The sequence below is a fragment of the Tuber melanosporum genome (genome assembly GCF_000151645.1).
Source record: "Tuber melanosporum whole genome shotgun sequence assembly, scaffold_29, strain Mel28".
NCBI lineage: Eukaryota > Fungi > Ascomycota > Pezizomycetes > Pezizales > Tuberaceae > Tuber > Tuber melanosporum.
The window spans coordinates 167249-181274 of NW_003298963.1; the positions used below are offsets into that span (position 1 = coordinate 167249).

The 14026-nt window shown below is 47.2% G+C and overlaps 3 protein-coding genes; 1 reads left to right on the top strand and 2 right to left on the bottom strand.

The window, feature by feature from the left end:
* Positions 1-2453: 2453 nt before the first annotated feature.
* GSTUM_00006632001 (uncharacterized protein) lies at positions 2454-6469 on the bottom strand (the record flags this gene model as incomplete). XM_002838831.2 has 10 exons in its annotated part: positions 2454-3471; positions 3531-3578; positions 3628-3687; positions 3748-3933; positions 3989-4322; positions 4381-5081; positions 5134-6009; positions 6074-6149; positions 6219-6226; positions 6379-6469. The coding sequence occupies 10 exons, from the start codon at positions 6467-6469 to the stop codon at positions 2525-2527; spliced, it is 3327 nt and encodes a 1108-aa protein (XP_002838877.1). The 3' UTR covers positions 2454-2524.
* A 778-nt stretch (positions 6470-7247) lies between these two features.
* On the top strand, positions 7248-9746 carry GSTUM_00006633001 (uncharacterized protein). XM_002838832.2 has 5 exons: positions 7248-7590; positions 7650-8149; positions 8222-8365; positions 8431-8664; positions 8728-9746. Exons 1-5 carry the CDS (start codon positions 7394-7396, stop codon positions 9657-9659), a joined length of 2007 nt encoding a protein of 668 aa, XP_002838878.1. The 5' UTR covers positions 7248-7393; the 3' UTR covers positions 9660-9746.
* A 4047-nt stretch (positions 9747-13793) lies between these two features.
* On the bottom strand, positions 13794-14018 carry GSTUM_00006634001 (uncharacterized protein; the record flags this gene model as incomplete). XM_002838833.2 has 1 exon in its annotated part: positions 13794-14018. One exon carries the CDS (start codon positions 14016-14018, stop codon positions 13842-13844), a length of 177 nt encoding a protein of 58 aa, XP_002838879.1. The 3' UTR covers positions 13794-13841.
* Positions 14019-14026: the final 8 nt, after the last annotated feature.

Genomic DNA, 14026 nt, shown 5'->3' on the forward strand with positions numbered 1-14026 from the left:
TGCTTACTGCGTCCGACAGGAATGTTCGCATGCTTAGCATTTCCGGCTTCCCCACCACCGTCTCTTGTACGGGGGCCTGTCCGTGATCCCGAAAGCCGGACGGAGATGAATACTAGTCATGTTTTCACTAGAAATGGCTTCCCACTTCTAGATTTTGTTAAGCCCTTCCAATTCTCCTTAAAACGTGCTTTTCACAAGTGGGTTATGCGCTTTTTCTTAACTAGTAGCTTGCTTATCGTGGCATCTCTGGATGCAAAGCGACTAAAACCAAATAATCGCAGAAATTTTCTTGATCGGGCTCATATTACCGATATCTACCCAAGACCCTTTAAAACCGATGCTACCGAGGGAGCGCCTCGGAACCCAGTCTCTCTATAATTAGCCATTGCCTACAGATTCACAAGAGCTTGGGTTCCGATAGTGAGCATTTAAGCGGTTGAGCAATTATTAATTAAAATAGATATGTTGCCTGATATCCATTTAGTGATGGACACGGTCAGACCATGCTCAAGCATTTGGTGATCATGCTCGATCACTCTATCTATATATGTATGTCTGGGGAACCATGTTCGTATGATATAAAAACTGTCTGCCCCGCCACACTTGTTAACATATTCTCCACGAGGCTCTCCATTGTCAATTCTTCGACGCACTCTCATTCGAAATTCACGTTAGAAAAGATATCTTCATATTCATCATCCCGGTAAGCGGCACAAACGATACCCGGCACTGCAAGCGAACGGAAGAGCCCCAATTACCCCGGCTCGCAAGTCTTCGGGGGATTGTGTTTAGTAAAAGTGGCTTTATTAGCTAATGTGTTGGTCGATGGAAATCGATTTGAACAAAGGTGCTTGAATCTTCTATTAAATTTTGGCATAGGAATGTGACTCCAGTAGAGAAAAACCCATCATACTTGACGACTAGGCTCGAGAAAAACCGGAGGTCCGTGGTCATGATCGAGCACTCGATCAGAGTCTACCAGTTCAGGAAGTCTTGATGAAACAATAATTCCTAAGAGATGCTATCTGCCAAAATACTGAGATCTATATTGTTATTTTGGATATTATTTGGGAAGCAGGGTAAATACTTCCGAAAATTTCTTTCTACTTCTGTCTTTTAACAAATATTTCATGATACACTCCCTCCATTACATCTCTAATGGTGCATCTCTAGCTATGATACTTGAGAAGATATTAAGGCCACTAGTCTTGGTGGACAACGGCATTGCGGTTGAAACCAAGAGAAAGGGCCAAGTATCGTACACCCACCAACCCGCTCGGTATTTCCTGCTCGATGCCCATTGAGTTCTGCAAATAACCCTACTGGTGCAGTGGTTCACACTTCATGGCAACCAACGCCGGAAAATTTAGCGGAAGTAGGTTCATCATGCCCGGGCACTCACTACGACAAGACTCCAGCTCTAACCCAAGAGCCACGAACCCTTTGAAAGAGTGGTATAAGTAAAAGAAAGCAGAGCCCTTATAGAATACTGTCAAACTGTTGTAGAGGTAGTGAGTAGTAGTTATTGGTGCTCAGTCGAACACATCAAACTTAGGCAGTGTTGTATATCGAGATAAATGGGGGGCGATACCTTAAATATATTAAACTTTTCTGCTTGATGTCACACCACGGCGGATAACCATCTCTTAAGTGAAATTCCTAGTGGGCTGGTTGACGATATCCAAAAGATAGGGCTTAAAGAAATATATTCCATTCACTTGCGGGACCGGGGGAATTAGTGGCGCAAGAAAACACCGAAATGGCACCAAAATCAGTGGAAATCTGGGAATCTCAACCTATGTTCTTACACTGGGAAGGGAAATTTCTGAGCGCTACTACGCCAACCCGATAGTAATGTTGAATCCACCTTTATTTGACTCTAGTCGCATGCAGAGGGACCACTTCTACCTCTGACCCACTCCCCCAGCCAAGACCCCACATTCTCCCTGTTAGAGGTTAGATTTTGAGACTACGGACGGACTCGAACCAGGAAAGCTATAAACAAGTCTGGAAATTTGAAGGAACCCGGTATTCGAATTATTGATTAACGATTGGATATCGGGTGAATTTTTATGGCTCTGGCACAAACGAACCACGAGTATAGTGATGATATGGTGAGTACAGTGCTGAATTGTACAGTACAGTACAGTACAGGTAATGGTCATCTGCAAATCGCTGATATCTTTCTCGCTCCTAGATTTGTAGCTCTCTGTCTACCGCGTTGAAAGGCCTTATAAATTGATCTCTTCTCCTTTACGTCTTCTTCCCTCTCCTTTTAACTTGATGGCCGTAATAGTCTTATGTTTCTTTCGGGAATTGGTTCTCGCGGCATCTCACCTTTGTTTAATTGGGCTGGAGGACTATTATAATTTCTAGATTTCACTGCGGTATTAGCGGATACCGCCCTAACTTAAGTTTTTGTTGATGTCACTAAGTGCATTAACCATAGTGGTGAAGATGACCTCATAAATATAAATTAAGCTACTCTAAGATGCACATCCCAGGATACAGTACAGTATCGCTATTACCGTCTTGAACTTTTCTTCTTCCCTGCCTTCTTCTTAGACCTTGCCTCCTCTTCCTCATCCTCACTATCCTCACTGTCATCGTCTCCCTTCTTGGACTTCTTGCCCCCACTACTACCTTTCCTCTTTTTCCTCCTTTTCTTATCGATTTCACTATCTTCATCTTGGTCTTCACTATCGCCATCATCCTCATCCTCCTCGCTATCTGTACTAGTGTCCTCCTCGCTTTCACTCACTTCCTCCTTCTTGCTCCGATTGAACGTTGATCTCCGCCGTGGAGGGTATCCTAGATAATTGTCCTTGCGCACCTCTTCCAGTTCGGCAATGTCTGCATCGTTCAACCCGGAGTAAACTTCTCTAAGGTACTCGTCAAAGTCCTTACTAGCCTTCGCAACTTTGACAAACTTCTGACGCGTGAGTTTCGCTGGAGGGTGAATCATGTCTTCTGCACCCTCCACGCCAGCTTTGATAGCGGCCTTCTTGGCATCGAATTCCGCGAGCGCTATCGCTGTCTGAAAAGCGTTCCGAATCTGTCTTCCGTTCCACTTCAGCTGCTTGTAATGCTTCTTGGCATAGCCCCGAATCTCGGCGCGATCAACTTGAATGTTCTTTTTCCCTTCTTGAGTGCGTGTCAAGTTCATGTCCCACACGGCAAGATACGCTTTTCGATCGAGAGGGGGATAATAGAGGCTTATGTGGATGCGAGATTTAAAAGCTTCGTCAAACATGCCCACTCGGTTGGTCGTTAGGAAGAGGATTCCCGAGTAATACTCGAGAACGCGCAGGAAGACCGAGACCATACTATTACGGCGAAGGTCGGCCCTGTCACGCTTCTGTAAGAAAATATCGGCCTCGTCAAGGAGAAGAACGCATCCCCATTTGTGTGCCAGGGAAAAGTGCTTTTCGAGGTTCTCTTCAACTTCCTTGGCTTCGGCTCCGATGTCACCTGATTATCTATTAATATCTGGGCTTCAGGTCCTACAGGGTAGTTGGGTGAAGTGTTACCGCATGTTATCGCGAAGAGAGGCCTTCCAGTAAAGTCGGCTACACATTCTACATAACTTTCAGCATATGGTGAAATTCCTTGGAGTATGCGTAATACCTGCTGTGGATGTTTTCCCCACTCCCGGAGCACCGTGAAGCAGAATAATGAGTCCTTTGCCTATGTTTTGCTGAGATTAGCATCGCGTGTGCAGAAACAAGGAATTCTGTTGGGTTCTACCTTTCCCACGAACGAGATCAACTTCGTGTTCTCTGTCGTAAATTGTACCGGAGGTAGGCCTCGAGCCTCGGGAGTGTGTTTGGACCAGCGCCTCGACCAGGTCCCGATGTCCCTTTGGCAAAACTAATGAGTTGAACCCTTCTTTTCGACTTGGAACGTCCCTCATTAATGTGACGTCCAGTGGAGCTACACAAATTTGTCAGACTCGCACGAACTACACCGTCAGGGAGACAAGGCATACCCCATTTCCGGCTTCTCAGTACGAACCCAAATATCCGCTCCGGTAATAGGATGATAAGAGAATCTCCTAGTTTTTGATGCTCCTGGGCTTCATCGAGAAGTTTCGCTTGGCCCGCAAAGATTTCCTGATGGTGCTTTGTTTGGAGCTCGATGAAAAAGTCCTCATGCTTTTCGCAGAAGCTACCCTGCCAGCAGAGAGTGGAACATGCAGAGGGGCCGGACTCGTTCGCCTCGCGGGGATCGCGCTCGGTAGCATTGTCGAGACCTAGTTTTGGGATCCACTCGGGGTTGAGTTGTAGTGCGAGGGTTGGGTCTGCAATTACTTGACTTTGAATCTGCCACAAACCCATGAGCAATGGAAGGTAAACTCAGTCAGGGGGCTAGATGCGTTACCTCTTCCTTTGGCTCACTAAGGCTCAACCCTTCGTAATACCTATGGGAAACATCTAGCATCTGCAAAAAAGACTTCCCCCGAGCCAAAAGCCGTTCCCTTGTTTTTTCCAAATCTGGCAGGAACTTCAATGGGTACACCGGTAGTGATGTAACCGGTTTCTCACCTTCGTATGGGCGAATTTCAATCTGCTTTTGAACACCGCCAAGATGTGAACCGTCAAAATCGATTGAATAACAATCAATGATGAAGGGGCTCGCAGTGTCGTGTCGTCTATATAATGATTCACCCTTACCATCATCGTCTTTTCTAGCACGGAATATATCGCTGTAGCTTGGCGCGTGGTTGGGCTCGCATATACCAGTCGTAGCTTTTTTTAGCATACGATAGTACAACTTGTAATTTCCTCGGATGAACTCAGTCTTTCGGAGAGGACGACCGCCGGTGGTAGCGAGGACACGATAGATTTGCGGATTATCGACATGCTTTTGAGAATAGATTTCATCTCCCGCAGTAAAGAGTAGGTCGATATCTGTGAAGGCTATTTTTTTGACGCCGCCGTGCTTGATAGCTCGGACGAGGTCAAAATCGGATTTGCATTCTTCATCAATAAACTCCAGAAGACAGCGGAGGTCTTCCATGTCTTCTTTAGTTTCGGTAATGTTCTCTACCGCCGTCTCAGGCAGAAGATTGCTGCCCCAGACTAAAAAAAGTATTAGTTTTCAACGAGCGAGTTCTGCGGGAAATATACTTACCTCCTCCGCTAGGTTCATATATCACAGTAGGGACCTCACCCTTATCATCTGCACTATCTGGATTTTTGTCGCCATGAATCTTCTCCAATTCTTCTAGATATTCTCCTAGGATATCTCGTTGTCGCATGAGATCTCTAAAAGGCCTCAAGAAGATGTACGAGTTACCGAAAGGCTTCGAAGTAGTAATCTTCTCCAAGATCTTCAATACCGGCACAGAATTAATCCTCAGTTTCTCTGCCCTTCCCGCACTTGCTTCGCCAACCTCCGCAGGATCACGGACTTGGATGTCGAGAACATGTTCCCCCTCTTCTTGTCTTGCAAGTTCAAACTCCTCAAATAACATCCTGTTTGGCTCCCTTCGCATTAATTTCGCCGGCGGCGCCTCATCCTCCTCCTCAATCGGATCATCTGGTTTATATTTTACGATATGTGATTCTAGGAATGCCACACGATCCTCTAGTAGTTCCATATAGCTTTGTGACTGCCGGATGCGTTTCCGCGCTGCTTTCCGTCGCTTGTCCAAGGGCACCCAGTCACTACGGATCACTGTAACCTCGTCCTCCTCATCGGAGGTGATTTGGCCTTCTTTGAACTGGCCGTAGGTTTCTACGTCGGCAACTGGGGCCTCAGCATCAGGTCCAGTGGAGGTCTGAGAGGAGTCGGTAATGGTGTCCTTTGACTCCGAGGATGAAGAAACATCTTTTGTCTGAGAGGTGTCGCGTTTCGCCCCGGAGACCACAGCCTCAGGTTCCAGAGCTGAAGCAGCATCGGTCTCGGTCTTTGGTGAATTTCCCGTTTCTGTCATTGTTGTATCTTGGGTTTCGTCTGCGGATCCTCCTGAATCCTGGTGAAGGGCAGTCTTGGTGCTACCTGTCGCTTAATCACGTTTGAACATCAGTAAATAATCTTGGAGAAATCAAAAAGTTTCTCGGCATGTTACCGGTCTTTAGAGGGAGATTTTCCACTTTCTTCCAAACTTCGGATGGGGTCGGGTCTTGAACGGGGGCTCTAGGAGTCTTAAAAACACAAAAAGTAAATACCCTGCTTCACGATTATAAACAGACCAGGAAAAAAGAAGGACTGACCATCACCACTTACTGCGTTCAAACAAGCTAAAGAGGCAAAGGCTTATTCTTCCCCGGGGCTGTTTCTCTGCTTAAGCTTAAATCCTTCAAGTGCCCACCCCCTGCTGGTCAGTAGAATGGCAATAAATCATCTACTATATTATTTTTCACTTTTGCTTACCGATAATTGAGCAACAAATACCGTACGCCTTAGTACCATGAGAATTGTGATGAGTGGGTCTGAAAAGTGGGTTGAATCCTAGTTCCTGCATGTCGCACATTTATACCGCATACTGATTACTGGTACTTGTACCGCACTACCAAACTTGGATTCATGGTGGCACTATCGGTACGAGTACTGGAGTGAATACACTCCGGGTGCGAGAGGACACTTTTGTCGACACTTTTGTCGATTTCAAGCTAACTCGAACTGAGCCAAGGAGACAGGGAGGTGAGGGGTAACCAACTCAGAGATCCTGAAATAGTCTAATACACTGGGATACCTGACTGATAACGAACTGGCGGCGCAGTCAGCTGCAGTCAGACACAGCCAGCGTAGGTAATATTAGGCTAATCATTAATGCCGCTGAGTTACTAAGACTGGTATTCGCATTTTATTGGCGCATATACCGGTCGTACTCGAGTACCTCTGTTGCACAATAGGTACCGTACAGTACAGTACAAGCACTCTACAAGCACCGGTACTCAAGTACCGGCATCTGGGAATACTGCATGCACAACCGCCCAACAAGCGAAGAAAAAACATCCTGTTTCATATCCAGATAGGGTACTTTCAGCTAGGTACAGGTAACTTAATCTGATTTGTCGAGGCTGAGCACGAATCAAGGGGCGAAGTGATATCAGCTCAGCTTTTAATCAGAAAAGCATGGCACCAGTAATCCAACTCATGCGGGGTTTCCGAATCTAACCTAAATTATGGTACAGTACAAGTATCTCTCAGCGATCCCCAGGCTACGAATACGAAACCCAGCTCGCGCACGCCAGGAGCAGCTTCGCCTCAAATTCCCCGCTCACAACCACACCTCTTCACCTTCCGGTATGCCAGTGGATACAATACTCGAGGTGAACCCCCACCCTCTCTGAGAACGAAATCCCACAGCACATGTAATTCAAATCTCGATTCGTCCGACTCTTAACCAGCGCAACTCAAAAATTGATACAAACGATCCAGTCAAATGCCACCAGAGAAATACCTCAGCAACGCAGCAGTGGAATACATTGAAACCCGGGTGGATGGCAAGCTACATCCGGCTTTCGAGGACCCCAATACGGGAATAAGATACAACCCGACGATAGACCAATTTCTGGACCAGAAACGACTGGAATTGCAACAGCAGCGACAACAGCAGGAATTACAAGCCTCCATTCAACAGTATATTCCCTTCCCACCTTTTCCCCCTCTACCACCCTATCACACTAACAGGAGAATAGCCCAACGTCCCTGGACAAGTTGGTCGAAGAGCGCAAGGAGAAATTCCAAGAAGCGCTTGACGCATACCTCAAAACTCCCTCCGTGGAAAAGACTCCCAGCAAGCTGGTGGGAAAGACGACATGGGACGATATCAAGGAGCTAATGCGCAAGGCGGAAGATGAGTACCAGGACGTCGGCACCATTCGCAAACACTTGCGCAAATTCAGTGAGAACGCGCCGATATTCAATTCCTGGTTGACCCTGCTGCCGCAGGCCTCCTACACCTCCACCATATACGGCGGTTTCAAGATCATGTTTGACGCCGCCGGGAAGCTGCACGGTGTGCGCGAGAAGGTGTTCGAGATACTCGGCGAGATCCCTGACAGGATTGCTAAGACACAGGTATACGCCGAGCTCTACCGGTCTTCAAAGCAGGTACAGGAGAGGAGTGCGGAGTTGTATGTTGCGATTTTGGGCATTTTTGAGCATGTGCTGGGCTGGTTTGCGAAGAAGCCAGAGAGTATGTTTATCACTATCTCTTCTCCCTGAGTGGTAGGGTGGTGACTCATTGTAATGTGAATTGGGGATATAGGGAAATTCGGAAAGGCATTACTGAAAGGCGAACTCTATTCTAAGGAGATTGACGAAAAGGTTTCGAAGATGAGGGGTGTTGCGAAAAACCTGAGGGAAGAAGCAAAGCTATGTTTGCACGAGAGTTTAAGGCAGGTGAAGGATGGTTTGTCCCTCATTGAAGTATTCATGTGTTGGGACGGCTTTTACTGACGTAAGGTTATACTGTAGGAAGCTTACTACAAGATAGGAGACTCCAAGATATGGAATCAATGAGCCAAGAGATCCTCCGCAATTCACTCAACGCAAATTACACTTCTCAGATGCAGGTTCAGATGTTGACGGATGTCTACAATAAGGTATACCGACTCTTCCAGAGCTCGGCCAACTACGATAAAGAAACCGGACAAGCAAATATCCTGCAGATTGAGAGAGACGCCCGCGGGCGGGTCGCCCAGCGGAAAGGTTTGGAATATCCTATGCCCCATTTGATAAGACAATCCCATACTAACAGGGCGGACAAAAAAGTCTGCTCAACAGAACTTTTGAACTCGCTCTCATTCTCTCCCGACGACCTCGCAGCCACGGTACAAACGTCTCTGCACTACGGCCACGGTGCAACGGTCGTGGAGAAAGATCGGGCAAACTGGATCATGAAGTCCCAGCACATGAGCACATGGCTAACCTCCACAACCCCCAGTACACTGCTAGTAAACGGCAACGGCGAACGTAAGAAGATCTCCCCGTTATCGTTCATAACAGCCCTGCTCGTGCAATCGTTGACCCAATCCGACATTCCTGTCCTACACTACTTCTGCGGCGACAACACCGGCAGCAGTGGTGGTGGCCCTTCAGGTCTAATAAGTAGCCTGACAGCGCAATTGTTAACACACTACGATTTCGACCTGACCACCATCCGGCACTCGCGAAAGGGCGCACCAAAGACGACGAAGCAGCTGTGCGCCCTTTTTGAAAGCCTCCTCACGCAATTGCCCGACGACGCATTGCTCTTCATACTCATCGACGGGATTACCTACTTTGAAAACGCCGACCGCCGCGAGGAGACGTGTCTTGTCATTGAAAAACTCCACGAGATCTCGCAGAGCGCCGACGCACTTGTTAAGGTTCTAGTTATGGCGCCGAGTAAGAGTCGGTATGTGATTAAGGTTCTGCAGAGTGATAGCGGAGGCGATGGCGATGGGAAGGGAGGGGGGATGAAGGAAGGAAGTGGGTGGGGGGTTTTGTATGTTCCAGTGAACCCGGATGGTGGGAGAGTGGGGCTTAGTGTGCCGTATTGGGGGAAGAGGACTAGTGGGAGTTTTACGGACTTGAGAAGGGCAGCGGAGGAGCAGAGTGACAGTATGGTGGAGGAGCGGGGGGACGGGAGGCTGGGGAGGAAGGGCAAGGGGAGGAGAAGAGCGAGGTCGGAGGACGGGAGAGCGGGGAGGAGGATGTCATGAGTGTAGGAGGTGGGGGCGACAGCGGCGGGAGGGGTGTTATGATAATTCAACGATATCTGAATAAAATATCTTAGCGCTCGTATAATATACGCCCGAAGGTGAAGAAGTACGGCATCGCGAGGAAGCGGGGTATGAGTCACTTATTTTACCCACAAACCGACTCTAGGGACTGACGAGTTTGAACGTGTCTCAAAATACCAGCCATGTTTCCCACACACGACATCCAAAAAAAAAAGTGAATTTTCCTCAAGTTCACAAAAAAATCCCCCATCCACATATCAGCCGTCTTAATGTGGTTGCGAAAACAAAAATACAGTAGAAGGCCTAAAAGCCGAGGCATACCCAGAAAGCCTAATGCTAAAATATTTCATTCGCAACAGAAATGCCATAAAAGTCGGTAAAATGCCATTCCTATCGTGCCAAACGGGGCCTTCATTCTTGACGTTTCAATGTGTCGGGCAAACCACCATACCCGACGACGGGGTACTACTCGCCATTCTCTAAAAGCCTTACTCTCGCAGCTCATCATTGAGTGTAAGAGCAGATAACACACTACCCCATACAGGTAAGATTATAAAAGTACCGGGTCAAAACCTTTCGTCCAACGCCCGGTTTTACACCAAATTTAGTGAAAAATAGACATTTTCAAACGGACGTTTCCCAGCACTTCCCTCTTAATAACACTTTAAATCTTTCCGTCGGCCAGATAATTACTATGCATTTAACCCTCTAGAGGTAGGATTGCGGTAGATCGAGGCCGTCTCAACTGTTTACGATTGTGTCCACCAGTGTGAATGCGACCCAAACTTTTGTATAGGGAGCCATATAAAAAAGTACACCGCAGCCGATACCTGATGCTAAGATGACACTTTCTCCACTCCTCTGTAATATTTAATAATTCTGTAATACTCCCCGTGTTATCTACAGGCTTACTTATGCGTTCCTAAATTCTGGTAGATTCTCGAAGGCATTTGTGCTGTGAGGGAGGGCGGTGAAGATGAATACTTTTGGTGTAAAATGGTCATCTGTTTGTGAAAGAGTGTGAAGATATACGATATGAAAGACGGAAGAGGGCTAATATTTGTAACTTACGGCCTTCACACCATTCCCGCCAACATTCAAGGTTGGTAGCACCAGTGGATGGTATATAAAGTCCCTAGCTTGCGGTTGCAGAGCACATTACAGACAAGTAAAGCTTGAGACCCCGATATACGAGTGATTATGTATGGCCCCTTCAAAGCTTAAGCATGTCCTGGGGGTCATGCACGATCCTAGAACAATTCGAGTATCAAACAACCTCACCAGCCAGGCCAACTCGAGCCCAGACTAAGTCCAGCCTGGTAGGTTCGCGCCAACCACCATAACATCCTGCAGAACATCGAAGCATTGTTTTAAAAATATTCCGCAAGCTCTTGTACCCTGGAGCAACTGAACTATTCTTCCACTACCCCTTCACACACCACCGCCCCCGAACTCAGTAGTACGACCTCCCTAAAGAAAGCCGCTACACATCCCTATCCCCACCCTCTTCCTCGACATATATCCGTTCGTGTGCAGAAGTGTAGGGGGGGGGAAACACTCACTTTTCAAAAAAAAAATTTGCGTATTCCCAGCAACAATCTCCACTATTAATTCAGCAGACAGCCACGCGCCCTTCCACACCTGGTGGAATTGAAGGGAAAGGGCCCAGAAGAACCCCCCGAGGCCCCAAGCGAATTATATAAAAGCAACCCACACGAACCCGAACAAAGCACGACGCCCAGGACACCCATCGAAGCGCAACAGGTTACCACGAGGATGTGCCGATGATTCGCCTACCCACCCGTTTGCGAATCGAAGGAACAGGCCCGTCAACGAACCTCCCATTCTCATGGAAGAAGCCTTGACTTAACACCCCTCCGATAAGTACTAGGGGGTCTAGTTTGTAGCCATTTTGGCTGCCCTCACTGGCCAACTTATTTCAGTGTGCTAGCTAGAGCACGGGGGAGATCTTGGCAGTGGTGCTGTCTAGCTTCAGCACCCCACCAGAGTTGGTCATCGAGTGACGAAGTGTGAAAACACTTTTCTCAACTACTCTCTGGAAACACATTAGAAAGACTCAAGGTACCACGCTGCCGGAGCATATTAGGATCTCTATCACGTGTCCAGCAGGGCTCGCGGTAATAGTATCTGATTCGCGGGTGAAGAGATACACCGCCAAGTTAGTGGCTTAGGCGAGGGTATCTTCTGACTGTATGATGGAATTGAATAGCGTATCGTAGCATCAGAGCAAATCCTTGGTCATCCGTTCCTCTAAAGCGATACCGTTCTCCCAGGAGCACTTTTGTCACAACCGCCCTAAACCAAAGGTACTAGTCATACCTCTCACCAAAATAAAAAATAAAAAAAACGGATTATTATTATACAAGTACAAGTAGCAAATAGGTACCTGGCAAGTACGATATCAGTATATTCCCGTTCATAGCAGGGGACGTATCTGGTAACGGTGGATAAAGGTAGAAGACCGATCTCGCAGTGGTAGACGTTATATAAAAGGGTATTTGCTTCGAACTTGGGTAGGAAAAGATATGGAAGACGTGGTAAACAACTCCGTTCTCTTCGTTTTTTCCGCACTTCATCTCTAACTTAAGTTAACTTATCTCTAAACTAACGGTAAAGAAGGGTGCATGATTAAAGCATAAACAATGCATCCTGCTCTCATAGATCGCCGCACCCATCTCTATGTCTCCACACAAGCCCATTCCTCCGTAGATTCCCGTGATAACAAAAGAAAGACATGTCTAAAGAAACCTCCGTAAATCTCTAAACTCCCATAATGATCAACCATACAACTAAACTATCCGTCAGATTCCTGAAACTTCCACAATCAGCTCCAATCACCCAACATGCATCTATAACCTTCAACGGCATCAACAGTATCAACCACGTTTCAAACGTCCACAACTCCATAGCCCAGATGTCCTAATATAAGCATTGTAGGACGCCCACACAAACAGAACACGCCAGAACACGCCAACCGCGCAGTGACCGAGCCTGAGATTCTCGACAAATAAATGAAGCTGCTACAGTACCCCAATTGCCGATTGAGCCAAAATTTTATCACGGCCTTGCATAGCAGAACATCGGTAGAAGCACTGAAAAAAACAGGGTAATGCTAAACTGCCCCATGGGCACAAGCGCTGTGCCAGTGCGGGAAAACCAGCAAGCATCCGGGAGCCCGTTCCACGGAACATGTCCTGCCGGCGATCATATCGGCCAATAATGGCGTAGCTTACTAGCATGAGCTGGTGAATAAATAATCGGGACAAATTCCTCCCCCCCCCGTCCAATCACGACTTCATGGGGCTCTCCTTGTACGGCAGTGTCATACACGGCTTAATACCGGCTGTCCATCCCCCCGCCCGTACCTGTCACCACCTAGTCCAGAGAGCATCCCGAGATCAGGAATAGCAGCTGGAGCGCAGCACAACATCCACTGGTAAGATCACGGCATGAGCTCCCGGTCATACTATTTACCTTTTGTAAAGACCCCGATTAATCCATGCCCATCGGCTATCCGACTCTGGACGGGGGGTGAACTACGAGAGGTATAATTTCATGCTCAGGTCTACGTTCCAGCACTATACTATATTGCCGGTCTTGCAGTAAACGCTGCTCTCTGGGCACCGGACTTTATAACTCAGCGATATCATGGCAATGGTACTACTTGAAGTTCATCGGGTGGGGATTCTATCATATACAAGGCTCAGACATGAAAATACGGTACCGAGCGGAGCACATATGTTAACTTTGATCTTAGTAAAAATTAGTCGGTACTAAGTACCAAATGGAGACAGGCAAGAACTAGCTTCTTCCACACCACCCGACAGACATAGAGTATCGAATTGGAGAGCAGATGCCTTACCCGTCGATTATCTATTCAAAGTTGACTGAGAGAAGAGGTGATTGAGATCCTCGTAAGGCGATATTTCCCTGGTGCGCCGCCGCCACCGAGATTCTTGCTATGCACCATCTGTACTCGAACAGCGTCTGTACTCGAGTACAGTACGGCGCTACAGTGCTGTCATTATTTTATCCCCGACTCGCGAATTGCAATTACAGCCCGTTAGCCACGAGAACAATGGCAAGGATAAACCCAGTAGTGAGGAGCCAGGGCAATAAATTGCCTCCTTTATGTATAAGTCATATATGAAGCCGCAGACCGCAAATCCGGTACAGTACAACCACAATACAGATAAATTTGAAAATCCTTCGCTCCTGTCCCGCCCTTGGCATTGAGGAAAAAGAAATCCAAAAAACAGGAGAAAAAAGGGTAAAATATAAAATAATATCATGGAAAGAAACTATCATGGGAGTCATTGTTCGTC